At 39.2% G+C, this 16,227-nt stretch overlaps 2 protein-coding genes across 2 annotated transcripts in view; one reads left to right on the top strand and one right to left on the bottom strand.

The window, feature by feature from the left end:
- Positions 1-4,791, bottom strand: part of tshr (thyroid stimulating hormone receptor) — a 32,471-nt gene extending 27,680 nt beyond the window's left edge. Inside the window, 1 exon segment of the mRNA XM_072444659.1 lies at positions 4,608-4,791. Within this exon segment, the coding sequence (XP_072300760.1) occupies positions 4,608-4,780 (173 nt within the window). The 5' untranslated portion in view covers positions 4,781-4,791.
- Positions 4,792-6,071: 1,280 nt separating this feature from the next.
- Positions 6,072-16,227, top strand: part of LOC140359686 (centrosomal protein of 128 kDa-like) — a 67,899-nt gene continuing 57,743 nt past the window's right edge. Inside the window, exons 1-10 of the mRNA XM_072444773.1 lie at positions 6,072-6,479; positions 7,653-7,739; positions 7,984-8,116; positions 8,254-8,369; positions 8,542-8,633; positions 9,648-9,720; positions 10,617-10,730; positions 14,207-14,293; positions 14,519-14,593; positions 15,717-15,864. Coding sequence (XP_072300874.1) covers positions 6,318-6,479; positions 7,653-7,739; positions 7,984-8,116; positions 8,254-8,369; positions 8,542-8,633; positions 9,648-9,720; positions 10,617-10,730; positions 14,207-14,293; positions 14,519-14,593; positions 15,717-15,864 — 1,087 coding nt within the window. The 5' untranslated portion in view covers positions 6,072-6,317. The remainder of the gene's footprint in view (positions 6,480-7,652; positions 7,740-7,983; positions 8,117-8,253; positions 8,370-8,541; positions 8,634-9,647; positions 9,721-10,616; positions 10,731-14,206; positions 14,294-14,518; positions 14,594-15,716; positions 15,865-16,227) is intronic.

A 16,227-nucleotide genomic window follows, 5' to 3' on the forward strand; every position in this document is an offset into this window, starting at 1 on the left:
ACGGGCCACATGTGGCCCGCGGGCCGCAGTTTGCCCACCCCTGGTCTAAGCTACTGTGTGATCAAATTAACCACTGTTTTCATTAAAGTCACATGCTTATGCCACATTAGTTTACGGGCAGGTACCAGCTTTACACCAGTTTTCCTCAAGCTTTTCTGTTATCTAATCTCACACTCATAATGAAGAGTACCAGCAGAACACTTTCCTACGTGTGATCTTAAGGAGCAAATTAAAATCTGGGGGGAAAAATGAGACCACAGCAGTTCTTCCTTTTTACACGTCCAGCAGTTATTTTACAATCAATCCTTGCACTCGTCTGTTCTCGTTTAAGCTACCACATTACTTCACAGTATTTACGCCTTAGTTACAGCCTTTGTGAGACACACGCAGCAGAGATGAGATATCAGATGTTTAAACGCCAATCCTACAATTCTGAGGTGATTGAAACGAGAATAGCTGTTTTTGTTCCTTTCTCCTTGAAGTCTTTTTCTCTCCTAATTATTCTCAAATGGGACTCTTTGAGAAATGAGCGGCAGAAGGTAAATATTGTATTTGAACGCATCACCCAGACGTGGCCGGGAGAGTTTGTGCTTTGCGTTCCACTTCTGCAGCTCCGGTGACACAAGTACGGCGTAGGGCTAGACAATACATCACATTTTAGTTGATGTTGTTTTGAAGACACAGGCAACAATTGAATCGAATATCTTTTATAGAAATACATTTACAAAAAGATAAGACAAGATAAGATAAGAGAAACTTTATTTGTCCCACAATGGAGAAATTCCAGGGTTGCAACAACGACTAGGCACAGAAGTATAACAAAAGAGCTGATATAAATAAATAAAAACGTTGTAAACCTTGAAATAAGGGATCTCTCTGCACCGCTGTGTTTAATTTTACAGACATGTCCCATTTGTCTTATAATTAAACTCAACGAATACATTTTAAGACGTGTTTCAGCAAATTTCTCTTGAATTTACATCATGTCTGTCTGACTATCATTATCGGGATACTACAAAAAATGTGTTGGGATATTTATTTTTGGAAATATCGGCCAGCCCTATCCCCTGAGCAAAACAACTTTGTCTATTTAGAGGAGGTGGCTCTGACGCACCACCATCGAGACTACTCACAGGAATAATAATGTGAATGGAATGAGCTCTTCTTTAAGTCTATAAGCCCAGCAACGACTAAAGAGGTGGGCAATATTGACAATAAGATTTAGAAATAGGCAAAACAAAGGTGAAAGTAAAAGACAAAATATATGAAAATATGAAAAATACTCTCAATTTTTACTCTTGTTTGAAAGATTACATAAATTTGTTCTACCAATTAGCTCATTTTGGTTTGATAAACAATATATGACCCTTTTCAATTTGTAATTTTATGTATTACCCACCTTTACAAAGAACCAATTCTCTCACTCACAAACATAAACAATCATATAGAATCATATAGAATGTGCAGACACTGAAAGCATCGTGGGTCTTACCCAGATTGGAGCAATTGAAAATTATCTTTTCATTTTGGCAGGTTTTAAATAATGTATATATATATGTTCTTGTGTATGGGGCTGCATGAGGTCTGTGGTCCAAAAAAGACTATTCACCAATGATGTACAGTCCCTGTGCTATCATCTGTTCCTCTCTACATCCACAGGAGGCTACAATAACCAGACTATGTGGTGAGGCCGGCAAAGTAAAAGAGAAGGGGGTGTTTCTCAGTCTATCAGCCATTATTCCGTATTTTCCAAAAGAGAGATTAGGTAAAGCCTATTCTAAAATCTTCGGTGTTACTCCTGCCCAAACCTATGCCACTTATAATTGTCATGCCTCAAAACACATCTATTTTCAGCTCTTTTTTAGCTTGTTTTTATTCCATGTGTTTTTGGCAGCCTGGTGCAAGGTGGCACTGTGTCATGGAATTAGACATACACCCGATGCTATTCCTTAACACATTGAGAACACAATTCAACTTAGAATATGAAACGACACAGAAACATCAGACATTTGTGTGGCATGCATGGGAGAAAACGCGGGGACTGTGTCAGCCAGGCCGTTGTAAGGAGCCTGGCTGACCCTCCTGCGTCTCAACCCCGCGTCTCACCTCGTTTTTTCCCATGCTGGTTGGTTTTATTAGATATTCTGGAATAGGCGGGTCACATTTCTCATTGGTCAGCCTCACATCAAGGCACTTGGTATTTTTCCGTAGAGATAAAGCCTGCAAGGGGGGGTGCAACTCCCCCCCCTCTGGGGCAACATCCTTTGGCCCATCTTTACGACCCCTTCACAAACAAATGCTGTCACACACCCGTTCTTCTCTTAGACTAATGATGCAGATAAAATATCACTATTATGCAGATAAAATACATCACAGAAATATACTCATATATTCACATTTTATCACACACTGTCCGCTGGAGTCTGAGCAGGAATGTGCTGAAGGACTGGAGCACGTGGATGTTTGAATTGAAGCAGCGATTGGGAGATAATTTCATGTGATGGACGCTACTAAAGTTCCCCATCTGATTAAACACCCAAGAATGTTCGATTGTCAGTGTAAAGCTCATTGCTACAGCATTCCTTTTTAATTGTGCCACAGTAAAAGGCACATATTTCCGTCACTCAAGGCCGGGGCAAACTGATCACGCGCTGTTCCATAGGTCTCCTCTGCACTCGAGCAATTTAAGAAGCGTAAAAGATCTGTGGGATTTTTCAGAAGTGACCTTGACACATTACATCACGACTTCCATCACTCTCCCACAGTCTGTCTGTTTAAGTGCCAGGGATGGATACACTTAAACGTGTAACTTTTCTAGTGGAGGATCTGCCACCTGCTTATCTCTGTGGAGAGGTTAATGTTTTGTTTTGTCCGGGATGTTCCCCAACATGGCATTAAAGGTGTCTATTTATCATGTACATGTGTTTTTATTTCTAAAAAACACCTTAAACAAATGCCAAAAGACATTTTACAACAAAGACAGTGGCATTATTAAGTGAAAATGTCAAAACATTATAACTACCGTATTTTCCGGACTATAAGTCGCACCTTTTTTCATAGTTTTGGCCGGGGTGCGACTTATACTTATTTATACTTGCATACTTGAAATTGCAACCGCATTTCATACTCCAGTGCAACTTATATATGTTTTTTTCTTCTCTATTATGCATGTTTTTGCTGGTGCGACTTATACGACTTATAGTCTGAAAAATATTAGTATTTCAGCTATTTATCAATGAGACACTTTATTTGTAATAATTTTTTATCTATAAGCCCCATATAAAAACATTTCAACCTATAATCGGATAAAAAGTCTCGATTTACAATGAAATAACAGTTATAGTCGAATAATCAAGTAAGAAGCAGCCACCATGGAGATAGATATACGTTTAATGCCATACTGTGGAATCATCTAGGCAAATCAGTAACGGAAAAGTGGAAAAGAAAGAAAGAAAGAAAAAATATTATTGTGTATTTGATCATTTTTTTGTAATCAAAAATGACATTTATTAGCGCGTGTCTTTCTCTATCTTAATTATGTGCAGTGTGCAAACATAAATCTGCAGATTGGTCTTTTGATCCATTCCCTGATATTGATGTTCCATACTGTGATTGCAAGAATCTTTGCATAAATGAATGTGTGTAACTGTAAGCAGAGCTGCATGTGGCTTCAGAAGAGGCTGCGGAAGGAATTAACATGTACAAATAAAGACAAATATAAAAGTGGAAAATATATTGATAATGTATAATATCACAGTTGCTATTGGAATATCAAGAATACAGACTATAATAATTATTTATACTAACACAAAATGACCTCAAAAAGTGTAAACGTGATATTTCTGCACTGTTGCATTTCATTGTATGGCCCATTCACATTTAATGCGATACTTGAACCTGAACAAAGACATTTAGCTAGATTTGAGATTTGAGCACGTTCCCGATGCACTGTTAAAATATTGTCTGAATATCATTATTGCAAAACAATAACCAGACATTCATTTTCGTCAAAATAACCCACTCGTGTTAATGCTGGCTTGGGTGAACGGTAAAAAACCCCGCTGTGCTTTATTGATATACTTATCTAGGTAGGCATCAATAATGTAATTAAAATGTATTTTTTACAACCAAATGCAATGCTTTAAGAGTATGTGCATTTAAAGGATTATCTTATCTTATTTTCCCCAAATTATTTTTAATAATAATGAAAAAACGAATAAAACTAGGCTATATTTTCTGTGGAATTCTCACTAGAAAGTTCAAAGCAATTCCTAACACATCTAACTTTATAACATTTATAGTCCTCCCACATGGGCCCACCTCTAAAACTTACATTGCAGCTTTTGCAGCCATTAAATGATGTTATCCTCTACCTTTCCAAGGGCACCACTCTGACTCTCTTCCATATTAATAATAGCTCAAAAGACAAATGTACCTTAAAGGGAATAACTGCTTAACACGGGAGACATCTGACACAGTCCTCCCGGGAGCACTTTGTGGAATATTCATGATATTATAATGGCTTTTTCCTTTGGGTTTAAGAGCACTTTCAGAACGCGCGACAGAAAACCCAGACGCATGACTTCTGCACGTGTTCGCCTACTCACAGGTTCTCCGTGCTCGCTGGGAACCGGGGCAGAAGATCGACGCCGACGCAGTAAACCTTGTGCGTCCCGGGCTCGCACTCGCACGACTCCGGACACGCTCCATTCTCCTCGGCCGCAGCGCACACGGGCAGCGTCACCAGCGCAAACAAGACGCGCGCAAACAGCACCTGCATACCTCACAGGGAAGTTTCACCCAGATGAATAAAGAAATGGTCCTTTGGTCAACTCCGATGTCCCCGATGTGTGCAAAGGTCCACTGGGATTGACTTGCCACGTGGAAGTAGTGGAAGCGAGTGAGTAGTTTATTTTGCCCGGCCCTGAGAGGGTCTGAGAGGGTCTGAGAGGGTCTGAGAGGATCTGGAGGTGGGATGCTGTTGAAAGAGCTGCTGCTGCTGCATCTCGAGGAGGATTGGAGGTGGTCTTCTAGTGAGGGAGGGTGGGCTTTTGGGCTTGGGGATGAACATCCAAATGACAAAAAGTATATTGTAACTTTGTTAGTAGGTGGCAATTAAATTAATATGTGTCTGGCAAGCGGGGGGCAATGCACTTAACATTAATTGTAGGCTAGAGAGTAGTTTTTCATCCCTTAACTTGAAAACATTACATTCAATTAATTAAAATAATGCAATAAAATAATATGATCGTTTTTTAGGACACTAAAAGTAAAAGGACAACAATGTTTTTTGTTTCTTTGTTTTTAGGCCTACCTCACGTGTATTCATCTTCTTCTCTTTCTTTTTCTTCTCCATAATAATAATTATAATAATAATAATTAGTATTATTATAATGGTCATAATCCTAATACATAATCATAATCATTAAAATAATAATAGTAAAATATATTGCCATTGACAGTGAACACAATCGACGATGTGGCGCAAAAAATATATTACGAATAAATAATAATAACAACATATAAACCATGATAAAATAAAGTTATGCAAAAAAACAAGTTAACATGTATAAATAGAGTTAGACAGTATTTAAAAATGACTTGTTTGCTGTTTCCATACTTTCAGAAAAGCAGCGGCGGCAACAGTGGCGCACATTGGTACTTTTTGGACAATGTAGTTCACACATCATAAATTCCAACACTCTGCCGCTGTCCGCCGCCTACATTTCCCGTCGGGCTTTGCGGCCGCGTACGTAGACGGTTGTTTAGCTGCTCAGACGCGGCTAGTTTGAGTTGCCATAGCGCAGAGTGAAGCTGCAAGGAGTTTGTTTGGTTTGCAAGAATCAGCTGCACCTTTATCCCTTTGTTACTCCGACTGCTTCGCAAATAACTTCCATTTTATGGGTTTGAGGCGTTTATGCTGTTGTTTTATTCAAACTTCTTCCACAAAGAAGAATAGTTAGCCTTGGAGCTAGCTCGCTAACACCGATGGAGATTTGCTTCTGCCACTTGTTGCTAACGCGAGGAGGATCATCGCCCACAGCAACAACAACAACGATCTGTGATGTAAAATAAAGCTGAGAAAATACAAGATAACGTCATGTTTACTATTCGTTAGAGGTATTTTAACTCTGAAGAAGGCAATGGATATGTTGGTTTGTCTGTTTACAATGACAACACCAAAAGAATTGGGGAAGAAAGTTGAAATCCTGTGCTGTTTGTGGGTTAAAACGATTATCGCTCCGTCCAGGAACTAGCATGGACGATTAGATGAACTTCAAGCGTGGAAAAAGTACTTTGTTTCACGTTTACTTGGGATGTCCTTCAGTATGAATACGTCCAGTGAATCGGACACTTTTGAGAGGGGCCGAGGACACAAGGCAAGGGGCCGAAGACGGAGCAGAGACAGAGGAAGAGCAAGAGATGTCCCAGATGCAGACATCTCCGACAAGATCAGCACTTTAGCGAGTACTTTACAGGTATTGTCTTTACTTCACTGGAGCACAGCACTGGCCATGTTTACAGGCTAACAAAACATCTGATTATCACCCGAATTATGGACTTGTCAGATTACTGAATTGTCACCTTATTTAAGTAATCCGATTTCTTCTTCACTCCTGAGGAGGTTTGACAAGGAAAATTATACTTGTATTTTAAAGAGTCTTCTTGTCTTCAAAATACAAACGTTACTCTAAAACTCCACAAATCCACACATTAAATTATACCGTAATCAGATTTCTCTTGGACATGTAAACGCACATGCCGCTGTCCACAGCGGCATGTGCGCAAAAAGTGATTATTGAGTTGTTAAATTATTCTAGTTTGTTGTTTTTTGGCTGTGTAAATGTATCGGGTACTACTCTCTCCATGGCCTAACACCAAAGTACATCTCGGACATGTTAGTGCCATATGAACCATTTCAGACTCTTTTGTGTACTTGAGCACTTTGAATTGCCTTGTGTACGAATTGTGCTCTACGAATAAACTTGCCTTGCCTACTTGATGTAACTGGGGATGTTACGATGTCGGAATTTAGTGTTATGATTATTGTGGGAATAAAAACAGTGGAATCTTGAATTTTCTTTCATTCTCGTTGTCTAACATGTTACTATTCCTTAAGTTTGTGAACAGCTTTACAAAATTTAACTTTCTGAAAGAGAAAAGAAAGTTGACAAAACAATTCTTTACACTTAGGCCTCTTTTTTGGGATGTATATTGAACCAACAAAAGTAATTTTGCTTCTTAAATTGGTTCTTACAGTTATATTGTGTCCTTTGACAATGATCAATTAACCTAATAATCTTGACAGCCCTAGATGTGATGTTCATTTTTTAGTCAATAATTATAGTAGTGCATTGGATTTGTATGGCGCTTTATTTTTGGACACTCAAAAATGCATTTTCTCTTCAAATGGCTTTCTAAATAACGTCTCCAAAATTCAATTCAACAGTGCACAAAAAATGTCATCTATAAGTTACACAGTTTGGGTCCACTATGTCCATATAGTGTCCATATATACCTGTCAATCTGATGTGCCTGTTCTAAAGTTAACGGTACGACGGCAGAAGCCAAAATACTATTGGTGTGAAGAATGTGCAATACTATTTCGTATGTTGTCTATCAAGATAATCCCAATGTCCATTTTGTTGCAGAGCACAAGCAAAAACCTAAATAAAGTGGACCGTATGCTGGGTCAGTACAGGGAGCACACAGACGACCAAGCTGAAACCATGGCTCTGGTGAGAAAACACACGCCTATTATAATGTTGTGCTGTAGTACAATGAGCCTCAATGCATATCCTTCAAAACTACAACCAACCAAAAATATAAGTCATTTTTATCTAGCCTTTGTCTTATTGCTGTAAATTTGTCTCTAATTTGAGTACACTTCCCTAAATTCCAAGCCATAAAATGAACTAACAATTGTCCAATGTGACCCGAGCTCCTTCAACACACTGTGTGCTCATTTATATTTGACCTCAGCTTAGGGAAAACTTGGAGGACTCGATCAGCCAGCTGCAGGCCCAGCGGCAGAGCGGGCGCAACGGGACCAAAAGTGCCTCTGCTTCAGCCTCGCCTCTTCACACCAGCGACCTAGATCGCTACTCCGAATCGGGTACAAAAAGCTTTATGGTGCCATTGTTTGCTTTTTTGTATTGTACTTATATTGTACTCGCAATATCGTTTTATATTACCGTAAGCTTATTTGTACTTTTGTGCCAATGGAATGCGTTGATTTTCTTATTTTTCCAGAGAGTCAACGTTTTCAACCTACTTCTCCCTTGAGAGACTATAGGAGTTCTCCAGAAAGAAGGAGGAGGTCCCACTCAAGTGTTCGCTTCAAGGATGCACGGCTGAATGGAGAAGAGGTGAGAGGAAGCATGTTTATTCAGGTAGTATTAGTTTCTACCACCAGGGGGAAGGCTGCATTAAGTCCTCATCTGCTGAATTCTACCTTTTAGAATTGATGCCCCTTCTACATTCCTTTTTACAGACTTCTTTTTACTTGCCTGATTTGTATTCCCCTTCTTTCTGGTGTAGGTTCACACTTTACACCAGTCCCTGCGGGATCTCCGTAGTGACCAGCAGAGACTCGCAGATGACCTGGGTAGAGAAATTCTCAGGAGAAACAGGTATTGTTTGTGTTTGGATGTATTGCATTCTGTCCAAAATAGCTGATAACATACAATCTACAATTTTAAGACACACAGCTATTTGTGCATAGGTCTATAAGTATATTTTTACATTCAGTGATATTGATTTTGGAGCTTCTTTGCAATTAGGGATGTACGATATTGACAAAAATGCTGTATTTTTTTGGGCAGTTTTATGGCAGTCAATCGAAATTGTGCTAAAACCTACCTCTAAATGTGTTTGAAGTTCAATTATGAGACGATTACATTGCACGTTTCTTTTATTTTTATTTTCACGCGGCTCTTTTTGCATGTAGCTTTTCAGGTGAGACGTCTGCCACCTGCTTGTCGTAATAAAGATGTTTTTGCATTGCATGGAATTTTCCACAATATGGCATTAGATGTATCTATTTTGCATTTATTCACATACACGTGGTTTTATGGCTGAAAAATACCCTGAAAAACATGCATTCTCACTGTGGGCGGGTTCACCTTTGCACAGATCTGCCTTTTACCTCGGCCAGATGGCGGCACGGGCTTGTCTCCATGGAGATTATGTTTAATGTCATAGCGCGTAGAACTTCCCGGAAAAAGCTGGACACAAGCAGGTGGCGGACCCTCAACCAGAAAAGTTAAAAGTGCACGTTGAAGCAAAAGTATTGTTTTAACTAGGTGGCAAAAATTATCAACTCTTTATCCCGAACAAAGCTGATGAAGTTATGGTATTTCAGTTATTCAGATAGTTTTGAAAGTCAAGAGGCAGCGTATATCGTCTTACCGCCCATTAGAATTTGACATTTTGCTGTTATTAAAATCCTTGCCCCTCACAACGCTGCTGACCCTCCTCTGTATCTCAAAGCCCTCTGTCTGCATAATTATTTCAAGTAGCTTCGCATTATGCATTCATTTTTATTAGTGCTTTTTGGGAATAGGATAACAAAACAAAAAAAACGCCTCGGAACCTCCAGTGCTGAGTAAATGTCTCCCCTCCTCTGATTTTGTCTTTTTTTATAGGGCAGATATTGACACGCGGCGAGCGATGGAGAACCTCTCTGAGCATATGACAGCCTCACAAAGACAGGAAGCAGTGAGTTGTGGCTGCCTGTTCCACCATTTTAAGTAGACGCTCTCTTTTCCCAAAACGTCAAAAGAAAAGCGAGAGGCGCTGAGGATTTAAACGCATCAAAGCCATTGACGGGTGAAAAAAAAACCTGCCATGCACATTTATTTAAAACAGACCAATGGGTTTTTGCTGTAAAAATGTCTAGGAAACAATTAAAGTTCCGTTTCCGGCGCCTCTGCTTGGGTGAGTGTGTGGCTCCATCTGATATGTTTAATACGTTTTATCTTGACGCTGACAAGATTTGATGCTTCCTGATTAAACGGAGAAATCAGATCTTCAGCGTAATGTTTCCAGTCACATTAATAAGATAACTGTCACAGTCTCCTCCAATTTCCTGTTTCCTCACAATGTCTCAAGTACAAAGGTAATGCATTGATGTACTTTGTCAAAATATTGTCCACTGAAGTTAGAAAGAAAGTACGCTTTAATTGGCAGATCTTTAATAAGCCCAGTCTGATTATAATTCCTTTTGACGATGAACATGCTTTGACAGAAAAAGTTCAAAATATTGGATTACCTTTTCCTCATGTTAGAGAATACATGCTTTGTGTTGGGGACAGTGAGTCATATTTACTTTACTACCTTTTGATTTTACAATAGAAAACATAAGTTTACTTCAAAATGCATGCTAAAATGTATCTACTAAGAAAATAAATCCAGAAACAAAAAATGTAACCTCACAAGTTGACACACAAGCTGCATATTAACCTTGGTCTGGCTTTTAGGTTGCCTTCCTTTACTAGACAACTGTGAGATTATTAGAACTTTTCCATTTGATTTAATATATTCTGGACATGTAATAGATGTTAGATGATTGCCAATTATTAGCTGTTATCATTATCATTTTGTTCCCCGAGTAGGTGTCGTCTCTCGTGGAGCGGCGCCTGCATGAGTTGGAGAGGGAGATGACCTCTGAGAAGAAGGTCCCAGAGCGTGGCAGGAGGACGGAGCAGCGAGCGGCCGTGTCTGAGGAGGTGACACATACTACACTAATGTGATCCTGCCATGTCACACCTCGCACCTCACACTGTCAGGAAGCTCACACGTTCAGCGCCGAGCCTGGTCCGGGGCTGGACATGGTCAAATAACAAATCTAACACCTTTGACTTTGAATATGACAAGTCACTGGTTGGTATTACAGAAGCATTTCATATGAGAAAGCCTGCAAAAAATGATATATACCAGTACGTACATACATACGCACACGCACATATAAAGAGTTACACATATTCTGAAAAATTTAGTTTTCTGAGCTTTTCTTTTAACCATGTTCATTGCTCCCTTGTCAAAAACAAACCTGCTTCATTCACACTTCTTTGTTGAATCCTGGTTATAAAGTCCTCTCCTTCGAGCATCAAAAACACTCCGTTCTGAATTTCCTCGATAACTGACGTTTTCTCCATTCGTGACGTGGCACTGAGAATCTTCCTTGTTGTTTTTCAATAAATCATTGGCCGGACTCATTTGCATTTCTGCTGGCAAATCGTGATAATTGCCAGTAGATGGCACCAAAGCTCGGTTACTCTGGCGTCTCCCAAGGCGTTTTTTGTTAATTAGGGTTAGGGTAAAACATTATAAAACAACAAAAACATGAGATACCAAAGGTATCTCATGGGCATGTCTAAAGGCTTATAACAATACAAATAATGCAGAATATTTGTCCTTTAAAACCATTAGCAGTTAAATATGGAAAAATAGATTCTGTCATTTTAAACATTCTGATGTTGTAGAATATTAAAGAGTCCATATTAGGATAGTTAGTGGAGGGGCAAAGGGGGCTTTTATTGAGTGAGTCTTCGTGATGATACTCTGCACAGGGACACTGAGGTGTACTCGACCCCCAACCACAAAACGCTGATGTTAATGTTCAACCTGAAAATAAAAAGTGAACTATAAAATTTCAAAACTATGACCAGTACTTTAGCTCAGTTACAGTTGACTTTGAACTTGCTGCTGATAGAGACGAGCTGCTGGCTGATGAATTGAACCAAAACTGTGTCGGGAAAACAATGTAAACAAAAAAGATCCATCTGAAAACTTGTATTTATGCAATACCAATACTTGTTTTGAGTTGACATATCTTTCTTTTTTTGATTCAATCTGCACAGCTCTATATGTTACTACTCTCTCTACTCATGTTGGTTGCTCTTGTGTGTTGACTTTTGACTTTTCCAAAGCATTTATTCCGTCTTGTGAACGGTAAAAAAAGACTCGCAATAGTTTCTTAAACTTTATAGGTTCCAGCAGTTGTCCTCCCACTCTTTTCCATTTAGCTTTCGACTCGTATTCCGGTGGTGGTACAAACGCTTAGTTGCAGCAGTAAGTAATCAATTGCTACGTTTCCAAATGGTGCCAATCAAGCCTCTTTATTTTTAGTTGCAGCCTCGTCTAAAAGCGTTAATGGCACAGAGCGAGCCCTGTCATCAGGTGCACTTTAGTGTAGCAGACGTTTTACCTCAGCAGAAGTCTATAGGAGGAAACTGCACATGCTGCTCTTAACTCGTGGTTAAAAGCAAATGGAAAAAAAGTCATTTGGAGTTACTCGGGAATGACCATTAATAATTCTTATTCTGGAATAAATGTAACTCTATGTTCAGATGAGTGATTTTTGATTAGTTGAATAAATGTGTGTTCTTCAGTCTCTCGAGATTAGAGATATCACAGTGTCAAATTTTGGAATAATTGTGTGAAAAAACACCACGATTTAACGATTATTCATTAAAAAGTGAAATCTTTCATTTTCTTTCCTTCCCGTGGTCTAACGTGTTACTGTTCCTCAAGTTTGTGACCGGTTTTACACAACTGAACGTACTAAAAGACAAAATAAACTCAAAAACAGCCAGATCAAATAAAGTTTAAACATTTAAGTCTATTTTTTGAACTATAGATTGTAGAATTTTGGAAGTCTCGTAGTTAATCTTGCCTAAATTGCACATTACCTAACAGATTCTTTTTCCCAGTGAATTTCCCAGCAGTGGGTCAGTATGTTGCTTGTCCACAGGGGGGCGCTGTGTAGCCACTCTCACTCATTGCAGCTGACATGGAAAGCTGTGCAAAGCCTGTAGCGTCCAACCCATTTGCACGCCTCTCTTCTGTAGTGGCCTAATGGGACACCAGCAGAGCGCACTAAAAAACAAAAAGAATGCATTTGCACAAAAATTAGGACTAAATAAACAAGCACGTAGTAATGAAGAGGAAAATAATGTTTTAGTACTAAAGGGCTGCGGAAGAGGAGGCAAAGGGTCGGGCGTGCTGCAAGAATCAAAGACATGATGAGTCACTTGGCGCATGTTATTGCCAGCAGCTGGTATTTCATAAACACATTCAGCGTAAATAAGTGGCATCTGACCCCTTTAAGTTTGCGTCATAATATTGGCTCGGCTGTTTGGGGTTGATCACGACTTTAATCCTTAAAAAAAAAAGGCCTGCAAGTAGAAATGCAATTCACACTGCTGTTGTGACCACTCGTGCAGAGAGGAGATGCATGTGACTGGGCAATGGTACGCTAGCTTTTGTCAACCTCGACTACAATGTCAAGATTATCAGGTTAATCTATACTCGTGATTAATCTGGTTACAATTTAATCGAAAGAACCAAAAATATTAATCCTAATTTTAGGGGCAAAATTAAGTATGTTTTGTTCAACCAGAAGCCCAAAAAATAGATCTAAATGTAAATAACTTTTACTTTTATCTGGCTGTTTTTTCACATTTCACTTGATTTTGTCATTCAAATGGTTCAATTTTGTCAAGTCGCTCACAAACTTAGGGAACAGTGACATGTTAGACCACGGGAATGAAAGAAAATGTAAGATTTTACTGTTGTTTGGTCTCAATAATCGTGAAATGGTGATGTTTTCTTTCACAATAATCATAACACTTACATTATATGGTGACATCCATACCTGAAGATGGTCTTTGCGTACACAAAGCTCACAGTAGGGCTGCGACCAACGATTATTTTTAGTAATCGATTTCTCTTTGCCATTGGGGGTGAGCATTATTGACAAAGAATAATATCTCCATATAATTATTTCTGATGATAGTCAGACAATGTTCCAACAATCCTACAGAAATGTGTTAAAACAAGTCTTTGAACTTGTTAGTTGAGGATTATTTAAACAATGTATTTAAATTGCTTTTTGCTCAATTTAACCCGGATGAACCTTAATTAATGGTTTTCCATCACAAACCCTAGTTTTACAATATTCCTGTGTGATTGTGATGTAGTTCCTGCTCTGCCCGAGTCACATAACCTCTTCTGTCAGCACACGGCATGTTTTGATCACTAAATTTGCTGAATTATTTAAATAATCAACTTGATTTGTTTGTCTCAGCCCTAGTTCAAACACATCATTCCGAAAACTACTATGTATAAATAATGAAATTGCTTTCTATCGATTGTTTCATTGTGCATTGTCTAAAGGTATTACATTATCCTTCTGTGATAGTTTCCGGAACGCCACAAAATCCAACCCAAAGAGAGCGATGAGAGGGTCACCGAGAGGCTGCTCCAAGTGGAACGAGAGAGGACCAAGGTAAATGTGTTCACAATAACCAAATGTTGAGTAGGGATTGAAATTCTGCTCTGCCAAATCACTTGATGTGCCCTTAATACTGTATGTCCACTTAAGAATTTCAAAGCTTTTCCTGTAATGTGCTTTCTTTATTCAGTCAAATTAAATGTAAAATAAACTGCACTTTCCATAACCTCAAATATCTCTAATATTGTTTCTTATTTTCTACTGTTGTGGTCTTATCAGATGGAGGTGGAGCTGGACCGAGCTCGCAGACTTCTGGAGAAGTCGGAGGACAGCAGAGAGTCCCTGGTCCAGCAGGTCTGTTTGTTTGTTTGTTTGTTTAGTCTTCTGAATTCGCAGGCTGAGGAGATCTTCCCTGGTACACCGAACAGACGAAGCAGTTGGTTTCGGCACTGTTTTAAGAAGCGCAAAGTGTTCTGTCTAAACAATGAGTCAGTCATTGTAGACTACGTCAGACTCTTCTGCTGGAGCTTTCTGATGGGATGATCCCGCTCCTCTTTCACTGCTATACCTTGAATGCTAACACGTGTTTGAACTTTTACTACTACTTAGACGTGTGTGCGACTGACACCTTCAAACATCAACGCAGTAAACCTTTAACACCTTTAGTACTACTTTGTGTATCCATTATCTGTATAAATAATCTCCCTAATGTGGTCGTTTTCAGTCAAAAAACACATTTAAAACCTACAATTTGGTGAAATGTTTGAGAAACAGATTTCAAATAAAATTATAGGTGTTGTAGTTACCACTTAGCTAATTAGCCTCAACCAAGCTTTTTGTCTGTAAAAAAAAAAAATGAATGGGAAATTGACTTCCGGAAGAAAATGTATTACAAAAAGATTTCAGATGTGTCCCTTTGGTCTCTGTTCCTAAGGTCTACAAAGAAATACTTCAGAATGCAATCAGTTGCAGTAAAGAGGTTCTTGTTGATGCCAGTGATCTGTGACCTTCAAAATAACCACTATGTCTGATAAATTTGCCTGATCTAAAAGGCTTTCTCCCAGGAATGTGCAATTAGACACGTTTTGACTGAGATCGAGATTCAGTAACATTAATTTCCTTAACATATTTGTGGGTCTGTTTTAATCAAGTGGTTCAGACGTTGTTGGTGTTTGAAATTCTTCATTCATTTTCAGGACATTTATTTTGAAAGCCACTTGAATCTGTTCTTCCTAATTAAAATCCAGGTCGATCAAGATGAGGCAAAGTAAACAGTGATTATTATTTTTATAATTGCCCAGCCCCACATACTCCCTTCTGTAAAACTCTGAGTAAATGAGCATAATACATTTTATTCAATCTAAAAAACCTTACCCGGGCTTTGTATAACAGATGTCTAAGTAAACAGTTGTATAGACACATTGCGATCTTATTTCATTTGTACTGTCTGCGCGCTCTCTCGCCTGACGACGCGCAGGTGGAGGACATGCGTGGAGAGCTGCAGAGGAGCAGAAAAGCCCACAGTGAAGCGCAGAGGGGCCGTCTGGAGGTGTCACGGCCCATTGCCCCGCCACATGGCCCCCACAGTGAGAGGGAGGAGAGGACGAGCGGCCCAGGAGGCACAGGTAACTGATTCCAGCGCTCAAGAGGTGAGGGTCAGAGCACAGGACGAGACAGCGGGAGGAATTGGAAACCTTTACTTTAGCCGTTTAGAGCTTAGCCTGGTTTGCCGGACCTTATCCACCCTTCTTTTTTCCTTTAGTAGTAGTAAACAGAACGAAAATATCTCTTTCTATGGCCTCTAAAGTTGGATTCACTGCAAAATGTTGAGTGAATGGTTCATGGATAAATTTTGGAAGCTCTGGATAGACAATAGACAATATACATATGGAGGTCAGGATATTAAGGGACACATATTATGGATTATTTGTATAGTTATTGGCCTTTGAACATGCTCTTTTCGCTTTAGGATCTCATGTTGTAGAACT

This window comes from Eucyclogobius newberryi, unplaced genomic scaffold, assembly GCF_026437365.1.
Source record: "Eucyclogobius newberryi isolate DKJ021-1_F unplaced genomic scaffold, fEucNew1.0.hap1 SCAF_1, whole genome shotgun sequence".
In the NCBI taxonomy this organism is placed as follows: domain Eukaryota; kingdom Metazoa; phylum Chordata; class Actinopteri; order Gobiiformes; family Gobiidae; genus Eucyclogobius; species Eucyclogobius newberryi.